Source organism: Hakea prostrata, chromosome 7 (genome assembly GCF_041222555.1).
Source record: "Hakea prostrata isolate BN-2017 chromosome 7, UWA_Hpros_2, whole genome shotgun sequence".
NCBI classification, from domain to species: Eukaryota; Viridiplantae; Streptophyta; class Magnoliopsida; order Proteales; family Proteaceae; genus Hakea; species Hakea prostrata.
Window position 1 is genome coordinate 1,988,147 of NC_142606.1, and position 16,973 is coordinate 2,005,119.

At 39.2% G+C, this 16,973-nt stretch overlaps 2 protein-coding genes across 2 annotated transcripts; both read right to left on the reverse strand.

Moving 5' to 3' along the window:
* Window positions 1–295: 295 nt before the first annotated feature.
* Window positions 296–6,107, reverse strand: LOC149008882 (farnesylcysteine lyase-like). The gene is made up of 5 exons (XM_089164097.1): window positions 5,372–6,107; window positions 5,110–5,283; window positions 1,217–1,576; window positions 935–1,110; window positions 296–804 (listed from the first exon to the last, which is right to left on the reverse strand). The coding sequence occupies exons 1-5, from the start codon at window positions 5,885–5,887 to the stop codon at window positions 537–539; spliced, it is 1,494 nt and encodes a 497-aa protein (XP_089020223.1). The 5' UTR covers window positions 5,888–6,107; the 3' UTR covers window positions 296–536.
* A 332-nt stretch (window positions 6,108–6,439) lies between these two features.
* LOC149008883 (F-box family protein) lies at window positions 6,440–16,763 on the reverse strand. Its single transcript, XM_089163626.1, has 2 exons — window positions 14,286–16,763; window positions 6,440–7,537 (listed from the first exon to the last, which is right to left on the reverse strand). Exons 1-2 carry the CDS (start codon window positions 16,139–16,141, stop codon window positions 7,534–7,536), a joined length of 1,860 nt encoding a protein of 619 aa, XP_089019752.1. The 5' UTR covers window positions 16,142–16,763; the 3' UTR covers window positions 6,440–7,533.
* Window positions 16,764–16,973: the final 210 nt, after the last annotated feature.

A 16,973-nucleotide genomic window follows, 5' to 3' on the forward strand; every position in this document is an offset into this window, starting at 1 on the left:
TTGGGTCTAATCTATAAAACCTTTACGGACGGAACTATGCGCCAAAGTCGGACGAACCTCGTAGCAAGGGACGGTATCAAGGCCCACGAAACAGTAAAGTTGTCATCCACGGTTTTAGGGACGGATATTTGCGTCCGCCAAAGATGGTTGGGTGCGAATCTTTATACTGGCGACGAAAATTTGAGCCAAGCGGGACTTAGCCATCGTCCCTAATCCCACATTTAGCTATAAGAAATCTACCTATGCCACCTCTGATCAAATACTGATTTTCTTAGTAGATTTCAGCTATGTTGACATGGTTTATAGTTCCCCCTTCGGTATTTGATCAAAATTGATGAATAAAAAGGACGAGAAAAGGGGGGAGGGGGAGCGGAACCCTTCACCTTTGTTATGCTGAAAATAGATTCAGTGGGAGTGAATATAGTCAGTTTTAGTGATCCTCAGATACAAATTTACAGATTGGGGGCCACCTTTAATAAGTTCTAGTTATTTTCCAGAGCCCATAAAAACCTAGCATCTTGCATTTGACAATCAACTCAAGACTCATAGTGCAGGCCCTCTCCACCAGAAGCAGAGCTCCTTAGATTTGTTGATCTTGAAGTTTTCCCACCGGAGAGTCTCGACAGAATGAGCCGGGCAACATTTTCTGCAGCCACAGCACTTGTCTCTATGGTGCTTGCCGCATTCTCGAATGCATTTACATAGTACAAATGCAGGCCGTCCAAGGCAAATGGTGCAAACACCTCTGGTGCTGTGAAATGAGGGTATGCACCCCAATGTATCTTGACCGTTTCCTTCCTCATACTGGCAATGAACGGATAAGAGTTAGGGGCACCCTTGAAATTTTTGAGATTGTTTACGTTATGAGTAAGAAATGTGGTTAAAAAGCCAGCTCACATGCTTCCTAGTATTTTGACAGTGGTGAGAACATTACCTGAATATTTGCTCAAGTAAAGCATCTGTCAATGGCATACGAGAGAATATCTTGTGACACATGTCCTCTTGGCTGTACTTCTTGAGGATTGAAATGCTGGAGAAAGGGAGACCAGGAGCCTCAATTGTTCCAACGAGTTCAGGAATTTCTGATACAGAACTTAGGCCGAAGTATGCCTGGATGAAGACATGAATTGGGAAAGCAACAATAAGAGATGTGAAGGAAATACAAGTACAGAATCTCACAAAGAGAACATGATTGAACAACAGCAAGAATACCCACAGGGTTTAAGAGGCCTCTCACAAAGGTTGCATGTGTGTGCTGTAGCTTCCTCTCGGGAATCAGAATAGGAGGATAAAACTGTATATTCAGCTCATCCAATGGTGTAGCAACTACTGTGACTTCACAAGCATAACTAGATCCTTTAGTGGAGTTAAGCTCATAATAGTCCCCAATATGTGTAATAGACTCGATTGCTTCATTGAGGTGCAAGGTAACATCTGAACTGTTAATCAGCCCAGCAGCAATTTGCCAGTTTCCTCCTTCAACCGACCACAACCCTGCATCAGATCCCGCCAGCGAAACTGCCCCAGCAAGTCCACTAATAGCAACACTTTGACCATAGTTAATTCTTGTAATCACCTGCAAATGAAAACACACATGAAGAGTAAGTACAATGTATAAATAGCTAGCTAATCAAGGAGCTCCATCATCAACCCACGGAAAATCTTCAAACCGGAAAACAAATGACGGAGTCACAGCTCCAGATTAATTTCAATAAGCTAACATCCAACCACCTCATGTTTCACGGACAGAACTTTTAACTAGGTTGGATATAGACTGGACCATATTGCAAGACTCAATTCAACACAAGTTGTAAGTTGCAGAGGTTCATTGATTAATATTTGTATAGCAGAGTTGAATTCGACCAGCATTTAAAATTCAAAATCAGGAAATGAAATTTCAAAGCCTTTGAAGTAAACAAACTTCGATGGAGCAATCATATTCGATCCAATTAGATGAGATCAGTTTGATCTGATAGATACAAGAGACTGGCAAAAGTAGATTTCACAATTACAGAGTGAACGGCTTCCAAACCCACCCCCACCAAAATATATACATATATACAATTTCAACCCTAATATTATACCTAATGCCCTCTCAGTTCCCAGTAGTCCTTCATGGGGTATCCACATCATCATCAGCCCAGAGTGTTACACAACCACAAACCATCCAGTGAGGGTCCACAATGAAAAGCAAACGATGGTCTATGATATAGCTGATGATGTCATCTAGAACAGAAGTACTTTTACTAAGCTTAATGGACATAGCATTAAAGCTGTATATCTATGATGCTGAGAGCTACTCCCACTGAAGCCACACGAATGCAGCTTGATATGGTTCCAGAACCCAACAGATGACTTTGAAATTCTACTCCAATGATTAACCAGTTCAAATGTTCCTCTCAAGAGAGATCCATGACTACACAGGTTCATGCTCTCAACAAAGATACCTTGATATATTTCAAACTGATTCACTTTTCTACTGAAACTGATCTGATCTCTGGAGTAATTCTGATGGACTACAGGAGTCATGGCTGACGTTTATGTGGTAGCCCTTTGCATCAAATGTCAGTTGAGATCTCTTCACTCCACATGCTCAAGGCTGCAATTATGGCCAAGTTGTTGGAAGCCTCAATTTCGAAATAGGAAGCAGCTCAAGGAAAAGCCTCCAGGAAGAATGATATTTGCTTGCCAGGGGATATAACGATAAACCACAAAACAAAGCTGTCAAGGCATTGAGTCCAGGTGCCTTAGATGCCAGGTTGGTGTCGACTTGACTTTTTGACCCTCTCCAGTGCTTTAGAGTACCTGGTTGCCGTGATAATGATGCCCAAAAAGCAACTCTTCCTAACCTTAGATCTTTTCCTTCCAACCCTGTCACCCCCCCCCCCCCCCAAACCCTAGGAAAGAAAAAAACAAAAACAAAACATAATCTCTTTCTTTTGTGGCCATGGCTATTGGAGAAAAGAGATGAAGAACACATAAGGAAGATTTGGTATGGTTAACTCCGAAATAAGATTCAAATTACCCGGTCAGAAGGGATATGGCCTGTTGCCCCAAAATATACAGTGCCATGGGAATTATGCCAATCAAATTACTATATTACTTGAAAAAGTAACTAGCATTTGCAGAAGGGTGAGTTCAAAAAGGTTAGATCCTAAAAGTTTATCCTTTTTTTCTGGTAAGAAAAGGTTGCACTCTATGAAGGTAATAGCCAACTCAATGTATTGAACTTCTTACATCTTGGACGTCCCCAAACTGCATTGTGGGATCAGCCTTTTCATAGCCCAAAGCTAAGATGTGATGCAATATTAACCAGACATGCTCACTTCTCATGTGAATGTAACCTCAAGTTATTTCGTTTCAAGATTTGGCAGCCTAGTCACACCTAAAAGATGGAATTTGAACAACGGACTTGCTTAGAGAGCTAGTCTAAGATCACTAAAATACAAATGAGACACACCATCCCTTCAGTACTAAAGATTTATTACTATAATGAAAGGCAACTTAATGTCGCATAAAAAATAAAAACGAACAAGGACAAGAAATTTTGCTGCCCTTGAAGAAAGACTGTAACCTCATAATACCATATTCAGCTCCACCTACCCAGGGACTAAATTTGTCTGAAGCAATGTCTAGTGGGAAGGACTTCATAAAGGACATCTGGCAGACCATCTAACATGACGTTCTTGCAGCTGTTGTTGATTCACTTGGCATATTCTCTAAGCCTAAACTGATCCCATTCACTCTAATTTTGTCTCTTAATTTTTTTCCTCAGTTACCTATCCGAATAAAAATGGTCTATAAGCTTAATTGCTTAATGGTTGGTGCAATGAGAATATCTGACTCATTTCTGGCAGATAGGCCCGGTGGTGCTATTCCTTTCATTCATCAAGCCTTTTCTAAGTTTCTGAATAATGAGACATCTCTCATGCACTAGAAAACTTAATTGGGCTGTCATCAGGTCCTAAAGCTTTCATTGTCTCAATCTTCCTCAAAGGCTACATTAGACAACCTAACATTTGGAAATACCTAAGATCAGCGGTCCCTTTTCAAAACCTTTTAGTTTCCACAGTATGTTCATGAACACCTAGCTATACCTTGAATTTGACTAAATAAGCCAAAAAAAAAAAAAAGAGTTATCACTTGGTGGGAAAATAAAATGAAATTTTAGGTTTTCAAACTGTATCTCTTTTATTTTATCAACATAAGACTTTTGTGAAGACGAGACAGGTGTGAGCTCTGCAAATGGTGAACTTCAAAAAATATAATTTCTTCAGAAGGTCCCATTAAAAAGTATCTTCAGAATATAATTTCCTCTTACCCCGTCATACATCCTCACTACTTTGGCCTGTGTAAGAGTTAACTCAGTGAGAAGCATCTTCACTTCAAAATTCAGAATTCTCTTTCTGCTACTTCCTTTTTATCTAAGCAACAGTTCTCATATTCAATAAGAACTTCTACTGTTTTAAGTGATTTTCTATTAGAGTCCAGATGAAAGAGAAATTCAAAAACCACATTAGTATCAATATCCAGAATGCGTTCACTCTATGCTAATAAACTTAAGGTGAACAATTTACTTATACAAACAGCAAAAATAAAACCAATCAATACAATATCTTTTGATATTCAAACTTAGATATGCTCATCCAAATATTAAGAAAACAGAGACCCCAACTTGAAATGTCAAAGGCCCAAGCTTTCAAACAAGAGAGCAGGTAATAAGCATTTGGAAGACAAAAAAATGTTGGAAAGAGGACAGATAATTGAAGTTTTGAAAGGAGAAATTGCATGGACTACCCATCCTTACACACAGTTTCTAGAAAATTATGTCGCCATGGCAACAGGTTTTAATAGCACATTTAGTAAACAACAGCACCAGGAAACCCAATACCAATTGCTTCTTGGACATTGGTAAATGAACTTCCTTTAGAGCCCATGACTCTGAAATCCAAATCTGCTGAAAATCTGAACGCATGCTAAAACTCAAAATACAATCACAGGTGGAGCATCACATGTTACACTAGAATTTCTGAGCATCACAAACAATAGTACACCATTCGAGACAGAAAATGAATCATAAATGCAAAAGAGGAAATTGAAGAAACATACAGTGACAAGTTCCGATATAAGCCGTGGAGAGAGTCCGGCATCAACTAACTCCTCCTGCAAAGTCCGACGAGTGAGCCCATACAAGCCCGACCATTTAAGCATCTCATCCACAGTCTCAAAAACAGGCCTAGAATTTAAGTCCGTGTAGTACTTCAAGAAAGAACCCAAAGTATTCTGCAGTAAAGAGAGCGAGGAGGGGAAACTTCAATTCACATATAAACATACAAGCATGGAAAGCTAGAGAGCGAGGGACAGGGCTCACATCAACAAAATTCTGCATTCTGAAAAGCGAAAATCCGTATCTGAAGAAGATGATGAGTGAATTGACGATCGACACAATTTTGGAATTTGAAGGAAGGCTCTTAAATACAAACTGGGTACCATCCCAAATGCCCAAAGAGGAATCTGATGAATCGGACGAGGGATCTTTGATGCGAAGATTGAGAGATTTGGTGAAATTCAGTGCATGATAGTTCTTGGGATGAAGTACGGATGCTCCAGCTTCGAAGGTGTCTCCACCAATAGAGACTGTAGCCATTCTCCCTCCGACGATTGGGTGGCGTTCAAAGATTCGAATGCCATTGACTTTGGGAAGCGAAGGATCGGTGGAGTAGTGGCGGAGGAAATGGGCGACCGATGAACCGGCGATGCCACTTCCTATTATGCATATATTAGTGGAGCCCGTGGAGGGAGAAGGTTCAGGGACAGCTACACACTGCGCTGACGGAAACGGAACAGAGATGATCAAGAGTAGAGAGACAAAAAGAGCTGACACCATTTTCTCAGCTCTCACAACTGTCTCTGCTCCTCATTAGTTTCCGAACTACTGTTTTGTGGATGCATCTTTCTCCAAAGTCCAAACTAGCGTTAAGGGGGTCTGTGTTGCACTTGCATCTTGGTCAATTTCGAGGCTTCAGATTTATTATTTTCCCAAAAAAAAATATTATATTATTCTCTAAGGAAGCCCACCTCTCCTGTTTTTGAGAGTCTAACCAATGTCAAATTGTTCAAAAAACATTCATGTATTTTAATAGATGTATGATCAAGTTTCCCAGTATGGATCCTCTACCACGGAGAGAAGAATTCTCCAATTCACATATTCAATCTTAAAGCAAGTCCTTTTCCAATGATGATAATGTTAAATACCTTCATTAGTACCCTTTCTTTAACATTATCATCACAAAAATAATAATAATAATAAATAAAATAAAATATTGCCTTAAAAAATGAATACATGACACCAAGCATGTGGATTTGAAAATTTTCTAAGTGAAAGCAAAATTCCAACCTAGAATTTTATTTTGCTCAAAAATATTTTCTTTTTGGGCAATCAACAATCTTATTCATCAAGAGTCGAAGGCGTGGCCGAACATGGCTTTAGTAACCACCCATGAACAAAGCCATTCTGTTAAGACTCTCTACTGAAAAGACCTTCTGAGCTAAGAAACCGGCAACAATTATTGGACTTTGAAACCCAAAAACTTTGTAGCTAAAATCTCCACATCCTAAATGCTAGGTAGAAAATAGGGTGGGGAAGGAGCATTACCATCCAGAATACGATCAACAAATATTTACAATTAGACTCAACCTCAAAATAGTCCAGTCCTTCCACCAGAGCTTCAAGTAACCCTGCCCTCAATGTTAGAGCCTCACACTGTGCTGCCGATGAAGAAGTAATTGGTATGGATTTAGCCTCACATTTTGCTCAACCACTTCCATTCCTGTAAGAGTATTACCAACCCCTCCCAAATCAATAGGGCCAGTGAAAGGTTGGCTGAGAATTGACCTGCCCCTCACCATATCCTTAAATTTGGGTTTTGTTGCTTTGTCTTCCCTCATTTTTCTCCTTTTTTATTTTGGTGAAAGGGAAGGGAATGACAGAAACTCTTCGAAACCTGCAAGGGTGAGACCTCCCACCAGTGGTTGCAGAACAGAACACGGGAAATAAGCATAATACGAAAGCACATGACTGGAACATAATGGTACCTTGCATTCACCATCAAATTCAAAAGCAAAAAATAAATTAAGGAGCTGTAACATATATAGCATTAATTGATACCAGACACATGGGATACAGATATCTGAAGTTTATTTTATATGCATCATCACCAAAATCTTTTCCTTTTTGGCATGATCTCATCAAATATGCACAAGATTACCTCACCATATACCAACTTAAATAGGAGTCACTCAGGGATACTTTCCCAGTATCATGAATGTACTGAACAGTACTTGTCATTGGTAAGCCACAGATTGTTGTCAGCAATAAATTGATGCTAGGATGATCACATTTGTGCCTCTGAGGAACTGCTGCACCAGAGTATCCATCAGGACGATATCATTGATAAACCAGACGGAGATGACCATGCATCAAAGACTACACGTCTTCTGGATTCCAAACCCACAAGCTCCAAAGAATGATATTTACCTGTCATGTAAATAAGGGAGAAATTCATCAAATTATCATTCAATGCTTCATATAACAGAAGTGCACCAGATACTCTCCATATCAAACTCGAGACAGCGATGCAGAAGTGGGCACTGTCAGTTGATGTCTATTTTAGCATCAATTTCATTGGAAAATGACTGATCTATAATGATCATTCATAGTTAGGTCAAAATGAGACAACAGTAAATAAAACAAGTAAAACATAATCGCAGCAAACCTAAAACACAGCAGAAACCTAAAAGTGAAAACAGTTGTTTGAAATTAAGTCAATGAAGAGAAGACTAATATATTCTAGAGGACCTATGGGGGTGGTTAAGTGGTAATAATAGCAAAAAGCATCGATAGGCTGATAGGCAGCACAAGTATATAAATCAGAAAAATGGCAAGTAAAGAAAACCGATATAACCCAATTATCTGATTGACCGCAGTAAGGTGGACCAACATTGTTTAAGTTCAATCCAAGCACTGAAGTTAGACTATGCAACTGCCCAACTAGTAAATCACAGACATACAAGGTATAACAGAGCCTGGGAAAAAAACCAACAAAACTGAAGAAACTTAATCAAGAGTGTAAGGAATTATAGATAAAAACAATGAAACATTTCCACATCACCGAGAAGTGGACCATGATGAAAGTTATACCCGCTGGAATATTGCTGGAAAGGTGAATGATAGAGAAAGAAAACATAAACCAGAATAAAGATGTCCAATAGCTGATGTAGATCAAAAGAGATGAAGCATAAGTGGTCATATGCCGGGAACAAGCCCAAATTCAGGTCCAACAAAGAGTTTTTGTTATCATGAACTAATTACAAAAGAATAAAAGTTCTCTTTACTAGGTGCTAAGCAAGGGTTAAAAAGAATGATCTTTGGCCATTACAAGAAAACTAGAATGCACAAAAAATAGAAACTAGGACAGAATCCTTGTAGACGATCCATTAGTATTACAAGCAAATTGAAGTAACAAGATTAGAAATTTTTAATTAATCCCATATAGGCCTTAAATTCGTAATACTAGCACTTACAGAATGGGACTGTTACCATAGAAAACTCAGAATTACTTAGCACAAGAACTATATAAGATATTGCAAATTTAATTTTGGACCTGTCTTATTGAATAGCAGGTTCAACTTGACCCAGACGACTGAACCAAACCCATATTACAAAATTCATTGTGATCTACATCGACCATACTTGTGGAACCATGTTGACTGACAATGGAATGGTAGCCTCAAAATCACTTTATTGAACTACAGAACAAACGCAGGCCACCCAAAACAACTTGGCATTTCCCCCCCCCCCCTTCTGTCCATTTCTAGGAAAAGAAACAAGGCCTCAACATGGCACTTAATTTTTAAAGAAGGCAGTTCACGTTGTCTTAGGCTTAGCCACATTAGCTCTTTCACATTATCAATCATGACATCAAGCTCCTACAAATTCCCTCAGAAATATATTTTACTGTTGTAGCCAAGTCCCTAACCATTGCTATCTACCCCTGCACCCACCCACACACACACAGAACCCAAAAAAGAAAGGGTGTACAACCATGAATTTGATTGCTGAACTTCAACAAAGTTCTGGGGAGGGGGAAATATATTGTGGACAAGACAATTGCAGATAATGCTTAGTGATCCAGAAACAACTCAAAGCATGAGACAAGGACACTAAAGGCTGCAGATGATATTGCCCAACCAAGGCATCATCACCATAAAGAATGTTTTTATTTGCATGCCAGTACCTTTGCAGTTTGTCTCCCATCTCCTTCAAAACTGAAGGGAAATTTGTAGGTACCTCCAAGACTCAAGACAGCAGTTGAGTCTTCTCTCCATTTCTTGGTGCAATATTATACATTCTCACCCTAGCCAGAATCCTATAGTGCATTGGCTCTAGTATATTCTACCAGGATGTGAATGTGCATAAATTATGGTATTTTTTAAAAATAAACAAAATCCTGGATTGGTGGAACCACCTGGAAGTCAAAAATTTCCTTAGTTATAAAGATAGAAAGAAAATATTTAGATCAACAAGCTGAAAACAGAAAGAGAGTCCTGGAGACCTGCCGGGACGAAGACATGTAGTAGAACTGCATTTATCACCTTCACATGCAAATTTTTCAACAAGAATTAAAAAGGGGGGAAATGAATTTGGTGTTCACTTGCTCTAAAATTACAGTTTTAATTTTAGCACAGCTTCTGATAGAAGTCTACAATATGTAGCTTCCGACAAATATCAACATCTACAGTGGATTTAGTCACCCCCAACACCCAGCATCAATACTCTGCCAACCTCACAGACACAGGCACATCTCTCTCTTTCACATCAGAACTAAAATCGGATAAGTCTAGCTGCCATCTCTCTCTCTGCCCTTCAGAATCAGAATTTAAGGAACCAAACAACATTAACCCTGTTGGTGACTCTATCTATCTTGGAGGAAGTTTATCAAAAGCACGTATATTTGGAGGCATGCACGACAGTCCTGTGACCCTTGTCCTAAAATGAGCCCAAATCAAACACCACTCCGAAAAGTGTTCTCCTTTTCAAACCTTCACATGCAAATGCAAATGTTTTATAGTTTTTAAATATAAATTTCAAAGATGGCAGCGGCAGAAAAGAAAAGAGCACCTCAATAACAGCTCTAACCAATGCAAGGAAAGTTGGCAGAAATACAGGATTTAGACAAATTTAGAAAGATGTAAATTTTTGTCAAGATAGCAAGATATAGATGTGATCAAGGAAGATGGAAGGATGAGGAACAAATAAAGACAGTATACTATAAAGGATATTTCAGAGAGAGAGAGAGAGAGAGAAAGAGTTTCATAAGGAGAAAGAAGGGGGAAGATCCAGAGGACTGAAAAGAAAAAACTAATATTTCCTCAAAATTCCAGGAGAGAAAGTTTAATGGATTTTAGCCCCTCTAGTTAAAGAGATTTCATGAAATTTATAGAGAATTAGGAAAGAAATTGTATTAAGAATTTAAATACCAAAAAGGGGCAAGTAAGATGATGAGACGAGGATTTGGGAAACAGAGAGGCAAAGAAAGAAAGGAAGGGGGAAAAAAAAAGGAGAGGTAATTAAGGGATATGTGAAAGAGAAATAATTAAGTCGACAGGATTAGGAATTAGGAGAAGGAAAGGTAAAGAAAGAGAATAAGAGATAATTAAGGTATAATAAAACTGGCGTGATATTGAAATCAAAAAGACACAAGGATCCAAAGGTCAAATGAAGAAGTAGCTACAAACTTAAAAAGATTAATCGCACATGTTTCTTAGGAAGTGAGATTGTGAGAATTCACAAATTTTAATATATGATTATTTCATGTGTGTATTTGGTAGTTCAAACTGTATTCACCTTGAGATTTATGTAAGACTGATGCCATCTCATCACATGTATGGGATATTTTCTTGACACTTCTTAAGGTATTAAAAAGTTTTTATACTTACTTCTTTTCCCTCTTAGTATAGCATGTCTTTTCTTCTATTGAGGGTAAAATCAACATATTTCATACATAAAGTAAGTGCATACCCAATGCACAAGGGTCTTGCCTGATGTAGTCCACGATTGAAGAAGATTAACTAGGGGCTAGTATTCTAGGATCTCAACTCAAAAGTTTAGGGTTTAGGGTTCTCGGATTTGGGACAGTTTCTTGGGGTATGCAAGAGTGTAGATTATAGTGGTTGGAAGGGAATGAAACTCAAAGAGAATTTAGGTAATGATACATAGGGATGATTTGTAAAGTTTAGGCGGTTCTAATAGTCAAATTTATTTAGATCTAATTTTATAATTTAGAATTTTTTAGGGAGTACGAAAAAAATGAATTTAGCATGGGGAATATAGAAAATCAGAAGAAAAATCTTGGGGATGGAGTTATTCAACTTACTGCTCATTTGAACAAAAACAGGTGGAATGCTTGAAGAAGACCACAATTTTGTAGAAATCTCAGGAACAAGATGGAGAAGAGATCGCATGAAAGGGGGGGGGGGGAGATGGTCACATGACTCACATCACCATCCTATGTCTTTGTACCTCATCGGCAACAATAAACAAAATTAAAAGTTCAATTAATCAATTCATGGCTCAACTGAGAAATTACATCTATATGTATAACCCATTTCTGACCTTTTTTTCAATTTCAATGTAGGACTTAAAAGTTTAATCTCAATGTGGGACTCAAAGTTTAAAACTAACTCCAAAATAGACTCTAACTCTAAAAAGGAAAGGCCAAACTCAACCCTTAACCTATTAGGTAACTTAAACTGACTAGGAACGAGAAACAATGAAGGAAATAGAGTTGGCTCTAACTAACCTAACGAAATAAATCCCATTCCTACCTTCTAACCATAGTTTAGGCCCATCTAATTGGCCAATTACAAATTAAATCTACGGATCAAAAGCCAAATACATTTTATATATGTATATATAAGGAAAGAAACCAACTTTGGTGATGAGTCTGCATCAATTCAGGAGTAGGAGAACAAAGAATGATTATATTAGATACGACTAGGGTATTGCACCAATTCAGGACAATCATAAAAGAGTCCACTTGAGTTGGTGTGGGCATGTCCAAAGAAGGCCACTAGAGGCACCTATAAGGAAGAGTAATCAGAATATCAGATCCGATTGGATGGAACTAAAAGAGGTATTGATAGGCCTAAATCGAGTGCTAAAATAGTAGTAGGAAATGATATATGTGCTAGGACTAGACGCCCATATGAGGTAGAACTGTCTAGAAGACTATGACCTGTGCGGCTGAGTCCATATAAAGAGATGTTCCTAGAATGCTACCTTGACTTTGTCTGGTAATTATCTTCATATATGTGCAAATTTAGTAGTGTAACTTCTCTTCTCAGCCGGACTTCAACATTGAGAAAAGGAACAAAAAAAGTGACGCATCCAACCTCAGGCAGCCCCAAAAGAGCCTAGAAGGGGCCCAAGCCCATCCAAAATAGGGCCCAAACAAAGGGGGCCAAAACTGACCAAGTGGCAAAATGGTCATTTTCACCCCTTGGATAGAGTCCATTTAGTAGGGTTAGTTCAGAATTATTTCTGATTTTTTTAATTTGGTTTTATTTTCTAAATTGGAGTCTTAGTGATTAAGTGTTGTTTCCTTTTTGGTTTAAAGTTTCTATTTAGTAAGAATTAGGAAAGAGTTATTTCCTAATAGGGAGTCCTAGTTTTGGGGTGTTTTAAATTAAGAAAGAGTGTTAGTCTAGTAAATGGGGGTTGCTTAGCAACCAAGTCCTTATTTGAGTCCAAGTCAGTTGTAGAGGCTATAATGATCATAAAGATCAGTTTTGGAACCTGCATAGTTCAATATCATAAAGATCAGTTTTGGATTAATGAATTGATTGATTGAGTGAAATTTGACTTGGGAAGTCGAGGGTATCCCTTTAGGACCCTACGGCTAGGTAGAAAGCTTATCTTCTACAATTTGATAATTCTCTTCGCCGCCTTCATCAATCCAGCAGTGTACCAGCATCAACAAAGCCTAAGGACAGTCAAGCATTCGATTTCAAAGTACTCAAGTAAGTTGCAGCCACCACCCCCCCCCCCAAAAAAAGGGGGGTGGGAAACCCTAGCCACCCGTAGCACCTTTCCCCCTCTCCTTCTTCCCACGATTTCCAGTCCTGACCCACTGATCCCCAGCCCCTTTTGCACTCCTTTTACCCTCATTAGAATAGCAGAAGGCCCCTTAACCTAGTCCTAACTCAAGAATCTTCAAAGCTGCCCTAAATTCTGGTTTTCAGGATTTCTGCACTTCATATTCCTCCTTGAAAGTTGCAGAATTTCCAGAAATTCAGAATCTGAAATTTCTTAAGTCCTAATCATCAGATCTGGTTCTAGTTGAAGAACATCTATAGAACCAGCAACCCTATCCCCTTTTCCCCTCCCATCTGAAACCCATTCCCAAAACCCTAACCCTAACTGAGCCCCAGTTGGCAATTTCCAAATCCGAATCTGAATTCCTATTAAATTTCAGACCTGAAATCACTATCCCAGCAGCCTCATAACCCTAAAACCCTTAGCCAAAGCCTGCAGAAACCCTAGTTGAGTGCAGGTTCCATTCAAGAAAATCCTGGAAGATTAACCCTGAACCTGGGTTTACATAAAAAAGCCAAGATGCCTTAAAGGCTACATTAAATCCTGAAAAAGAGAACCCATTTGGGTTATCTAAAGAAGACAAATCTACCCAGCTGATCCAGAAGTTATTATTTCAAAACTTTAAGTTGGATTTTGAGACTTGAAATGTATCACAATGATAAATCTATGCACTTCAACAATTACATAAATTTCTATATACCTGCTGTAATGACCATTGGGATCGCCTATCTAAGAGGGAGGGAGGGGGCTAGAGATTATAACTCCAATGTATATGACTTGGATTAACCATGTGCAGCTAAAAACAGATATAAAAAATTTGACAAGCTAAGATAATACATACAGAAATTCACTCAACAAACACTAAAAGTTTGGGATAAAGATCATACTAGGCCACAAGACAGAATAGTTCAACTAATGTGATCTCAATGATAAAATTCCACCCTCAAAAAAAAATTATAATAATTAAAGTCTTCCTTAGTGATAGAACTTTGCACGGAGTAAACATGAAAACTCCAAACTTGTATATTGGATGAAATAGAAAACAAAATGTTGAAACCAACATAATCTTCATTTTCCACAAAGCAGATTACTAAATCAAACAATATTGTGGGGATAAAAAGGCGCACACCTTGGTGAAGACAGGCAATATGAGGTGTTCGTGAAACCCGCAAACACATTTGAGTATGACTTTGTCAAGTATGAAAAGTTAGCGACAGGAGGTAAAGCAGGCACTCTTTCACCTTTCTTAAGGAGCTCTTGTAGGTCAAGCCTCTGTAAGGTCAGGACAGCTCTGGATTCCTTCCAAACGAATGCAAGGAGTTCATTTTGTAGCACAAATAATGAACCAGGCTTAGCACCAGGATATCTGAAACCGTAGCCATTTGCAATACCCTCCCCATTATAAGCATGTTTTACCTCCACAGATACAGAATCACCATCGGTATCGCATGGGAATGAATCCAGAGAAGGTTCGTCAACTTTTACAATAAACATTGCAGAGCCATTGGGATGGAGGACATAATGAGTGCCTTCTAAAATTTTGGTTGCAATGAGTTGTCTTTGACCCTCAAACTCTTCGTAAGAAAGCAAAAGTAAGAATAGTGCTTTCCCAGGTTTGTCTTCAGTAGGCCTCCCAGGAGGCCGGCCAAAGGTACCACCCCACAAACCGGCATACTCTTCACCAGCTTTAGGGATCCTCATAGGCAATTTGTACAGGGCAAACCGATTGTCATGCATGTTTGGCCAGGCACGGTAAGTTGATAACTTCATAGTACAAGCATTTAGGCTCAGCCCAATCGTGTCACCTGACCTTAGGAACTCATGAAGTTGTGCATACTTAGTTTCACTGCTCGAAGAACAAATCCTTGAACTTGCATGACCATTGACCGAGGTGGACCTCCCAAGGATCTGTTTCAGGCTATCCTTAAAATACCTAGCCACAGTTCTCCTCTTTGTATTCTGTGACTGACCCTCCTCCCCATTAGCAGAACACTGCCAAGAACCTGAACGATCAAGACTCTTCTTGATCTTGCTCAATTCCATCCGAGTAGGATCTGAAGGCAGTCCAGGTGCTGACTCCCAATCAATGCGACCCTCACCAAGCTTGTACATCTGCATTAGCATCGAGCGTCGCTCGGACAAGAGCACCATATCCTTCTGAAAGTTTCCATCATCATCCCTTAAGCAAGGAAAAAGTGGCCCATTTGCCAAATCAGGGACCTTCAAGCGAACCAAGTTGGTAACAACTTCAAGCAGTTTCCGTCTGTCTCCGAAAGCCAATCTACTGAAGGGTACTGTAGGTCTGGTTGTTCCAATCACTCTTTGCGACTTGGAAATTCCGCTATCAGACCTATTAATCTTTCTTGATAGGTCCCTCTCAGAATGAAGAAGGCTCTTACCATGCAGGAATTTCCCACCACAAAACTGCTGCTGTGGCTCTACCTCAAGCAAAAGCACATTGCAAGCCCTTTCCACCCGCTTAAGCAAACCAGGATAGAAGTAGTCAGTATCCTTCTCTCGCCCATGTAAGAAGAATGCAGTAGAGCCATCAAAATCACCAATAATCTCAAAAACCGGAGCCCACAAGAGAGGGCCATCCTCAAGCCCCAACGGACCAAGCTCTTGAGGGATGATTCGGCACCCAACAACAGATACAAAACCCGGCATCACATAAACTACATTGCCAAGCTCTGGGTTCTGGTGTACCCAGATGCCAATTAAGGATCTAACACTAAGAAGAAACTTGCAGAGAGCCTTGTAAGAGGAGACACCAGTGCGCCACTCTACAAGATCCCTATCTGTAACAACACCAACTATCTCACACTGAAAGAGCCACACCTTCTCAGAGGATGCCAAAGCATAAAGGCTCCTGCAACAGAGGCTGAGATAGCAGATATCCTTTGGAGAAAGGGAACGAGAGACAATAGCAAATACATCATCCGGTAGAGAGAGAAGTAGGCTAGAACCACAGTGTTCAGCCGACATGACACCAATTGATTAAAGGGTACAAAGAATACTCAGCAAAATTAAGATCCAAATCTAAGTTATCTATTTTCACAAACCCTAGAATTCTCTCACAGCCGATTCAATTTAGAATCGGAGACAAGTAAACTACCCCAAACAACAACAGCAATAACAAAAAAAGCAAAAGAGAGTAGCAAATGCTAGAACCCTTATATGTAAAAAGCAGTCCTTATGAAGATAAAATCGGAAGATTGACGCCCTGAGCTGAAATTGGCACCTTTTTCAGATTCTTCATTGAAATGGTACCTTTCACATTCTTCAAATCTTGTGTCCAAGACAACTTGCATGGCTGGAGGCAGATAGATAGAGAAGCACTAAACAGAGTGAAATTAGGATTTAAGACCAGAAACATAGAAACCCCAACAGAATTATAGAAAAACCTCGTAAGCAAGAACAAGGAATAAATTGAGGTCGACGAGACGTCGTCCTAAATCAATATTCACAACAATCAGTCACCCCTTTTTCTCTCGTTTCAAACGAAAGTAGTGATTATTTTGCTGAAATAAACGTAGAAACAAATCATTTTTAGTAAACAAAGAATTATTTTCTTTTGGAGTTTTTCCCTTCTCTCTCACTTTCTGGTGGCCAGCTAATACTGAACAGAACTTTAAGTTGAAGCCAAAAGCTCCAACAGTAGTGCAAAGACTTGACCGTTCCACCGATGAAGATTAATTGCCACGTGTTGTATTTCTTTCCGAGGAATATTGGAGCCCACTTTAGCTTTTCATGATGGGGTGATAATAGCCGTTGATTGCGTCTGTGTAGAGAATATATAGTGATTAGTTGGTGGAAG

What these genes read in the sequence shown, in the direction of transcription:
- LOC149008883 (XM_089163626.1), bottom strand. Translation starts at nt 16,141, where the DNA reads ATGTCGGCTGAACACTGTGGTTCTAGCCTACTTCTCTCTCTACCGGAT.
- LOC149008882 (XM_089164097.1), bottom strand. Translation starts at nt 5,887, where the DNA reads ATGGTGTCAGCTCTTTTTGTCTCTCTACTCTTGATCATCTCTGTTCCG. An exon ending in GAATGCAGAATTTTGTTGAT is followed by an intron (nt 5,284 to 5,371) that starts GTGAGCCCTGTC and finishes TCTTTACTGCAG; the next exon opens with AATACTTTGGGTTCTTTCTT. An exon ending in TGAGAGGCCTCTTAAACCCT is followed by an intron (nt 1,111 to 1,216) that starts GTGGGTATTCTT and finishes GTCTTCATCCAG; the next exon opens with GCATACTTCGGCCTAAGTTC.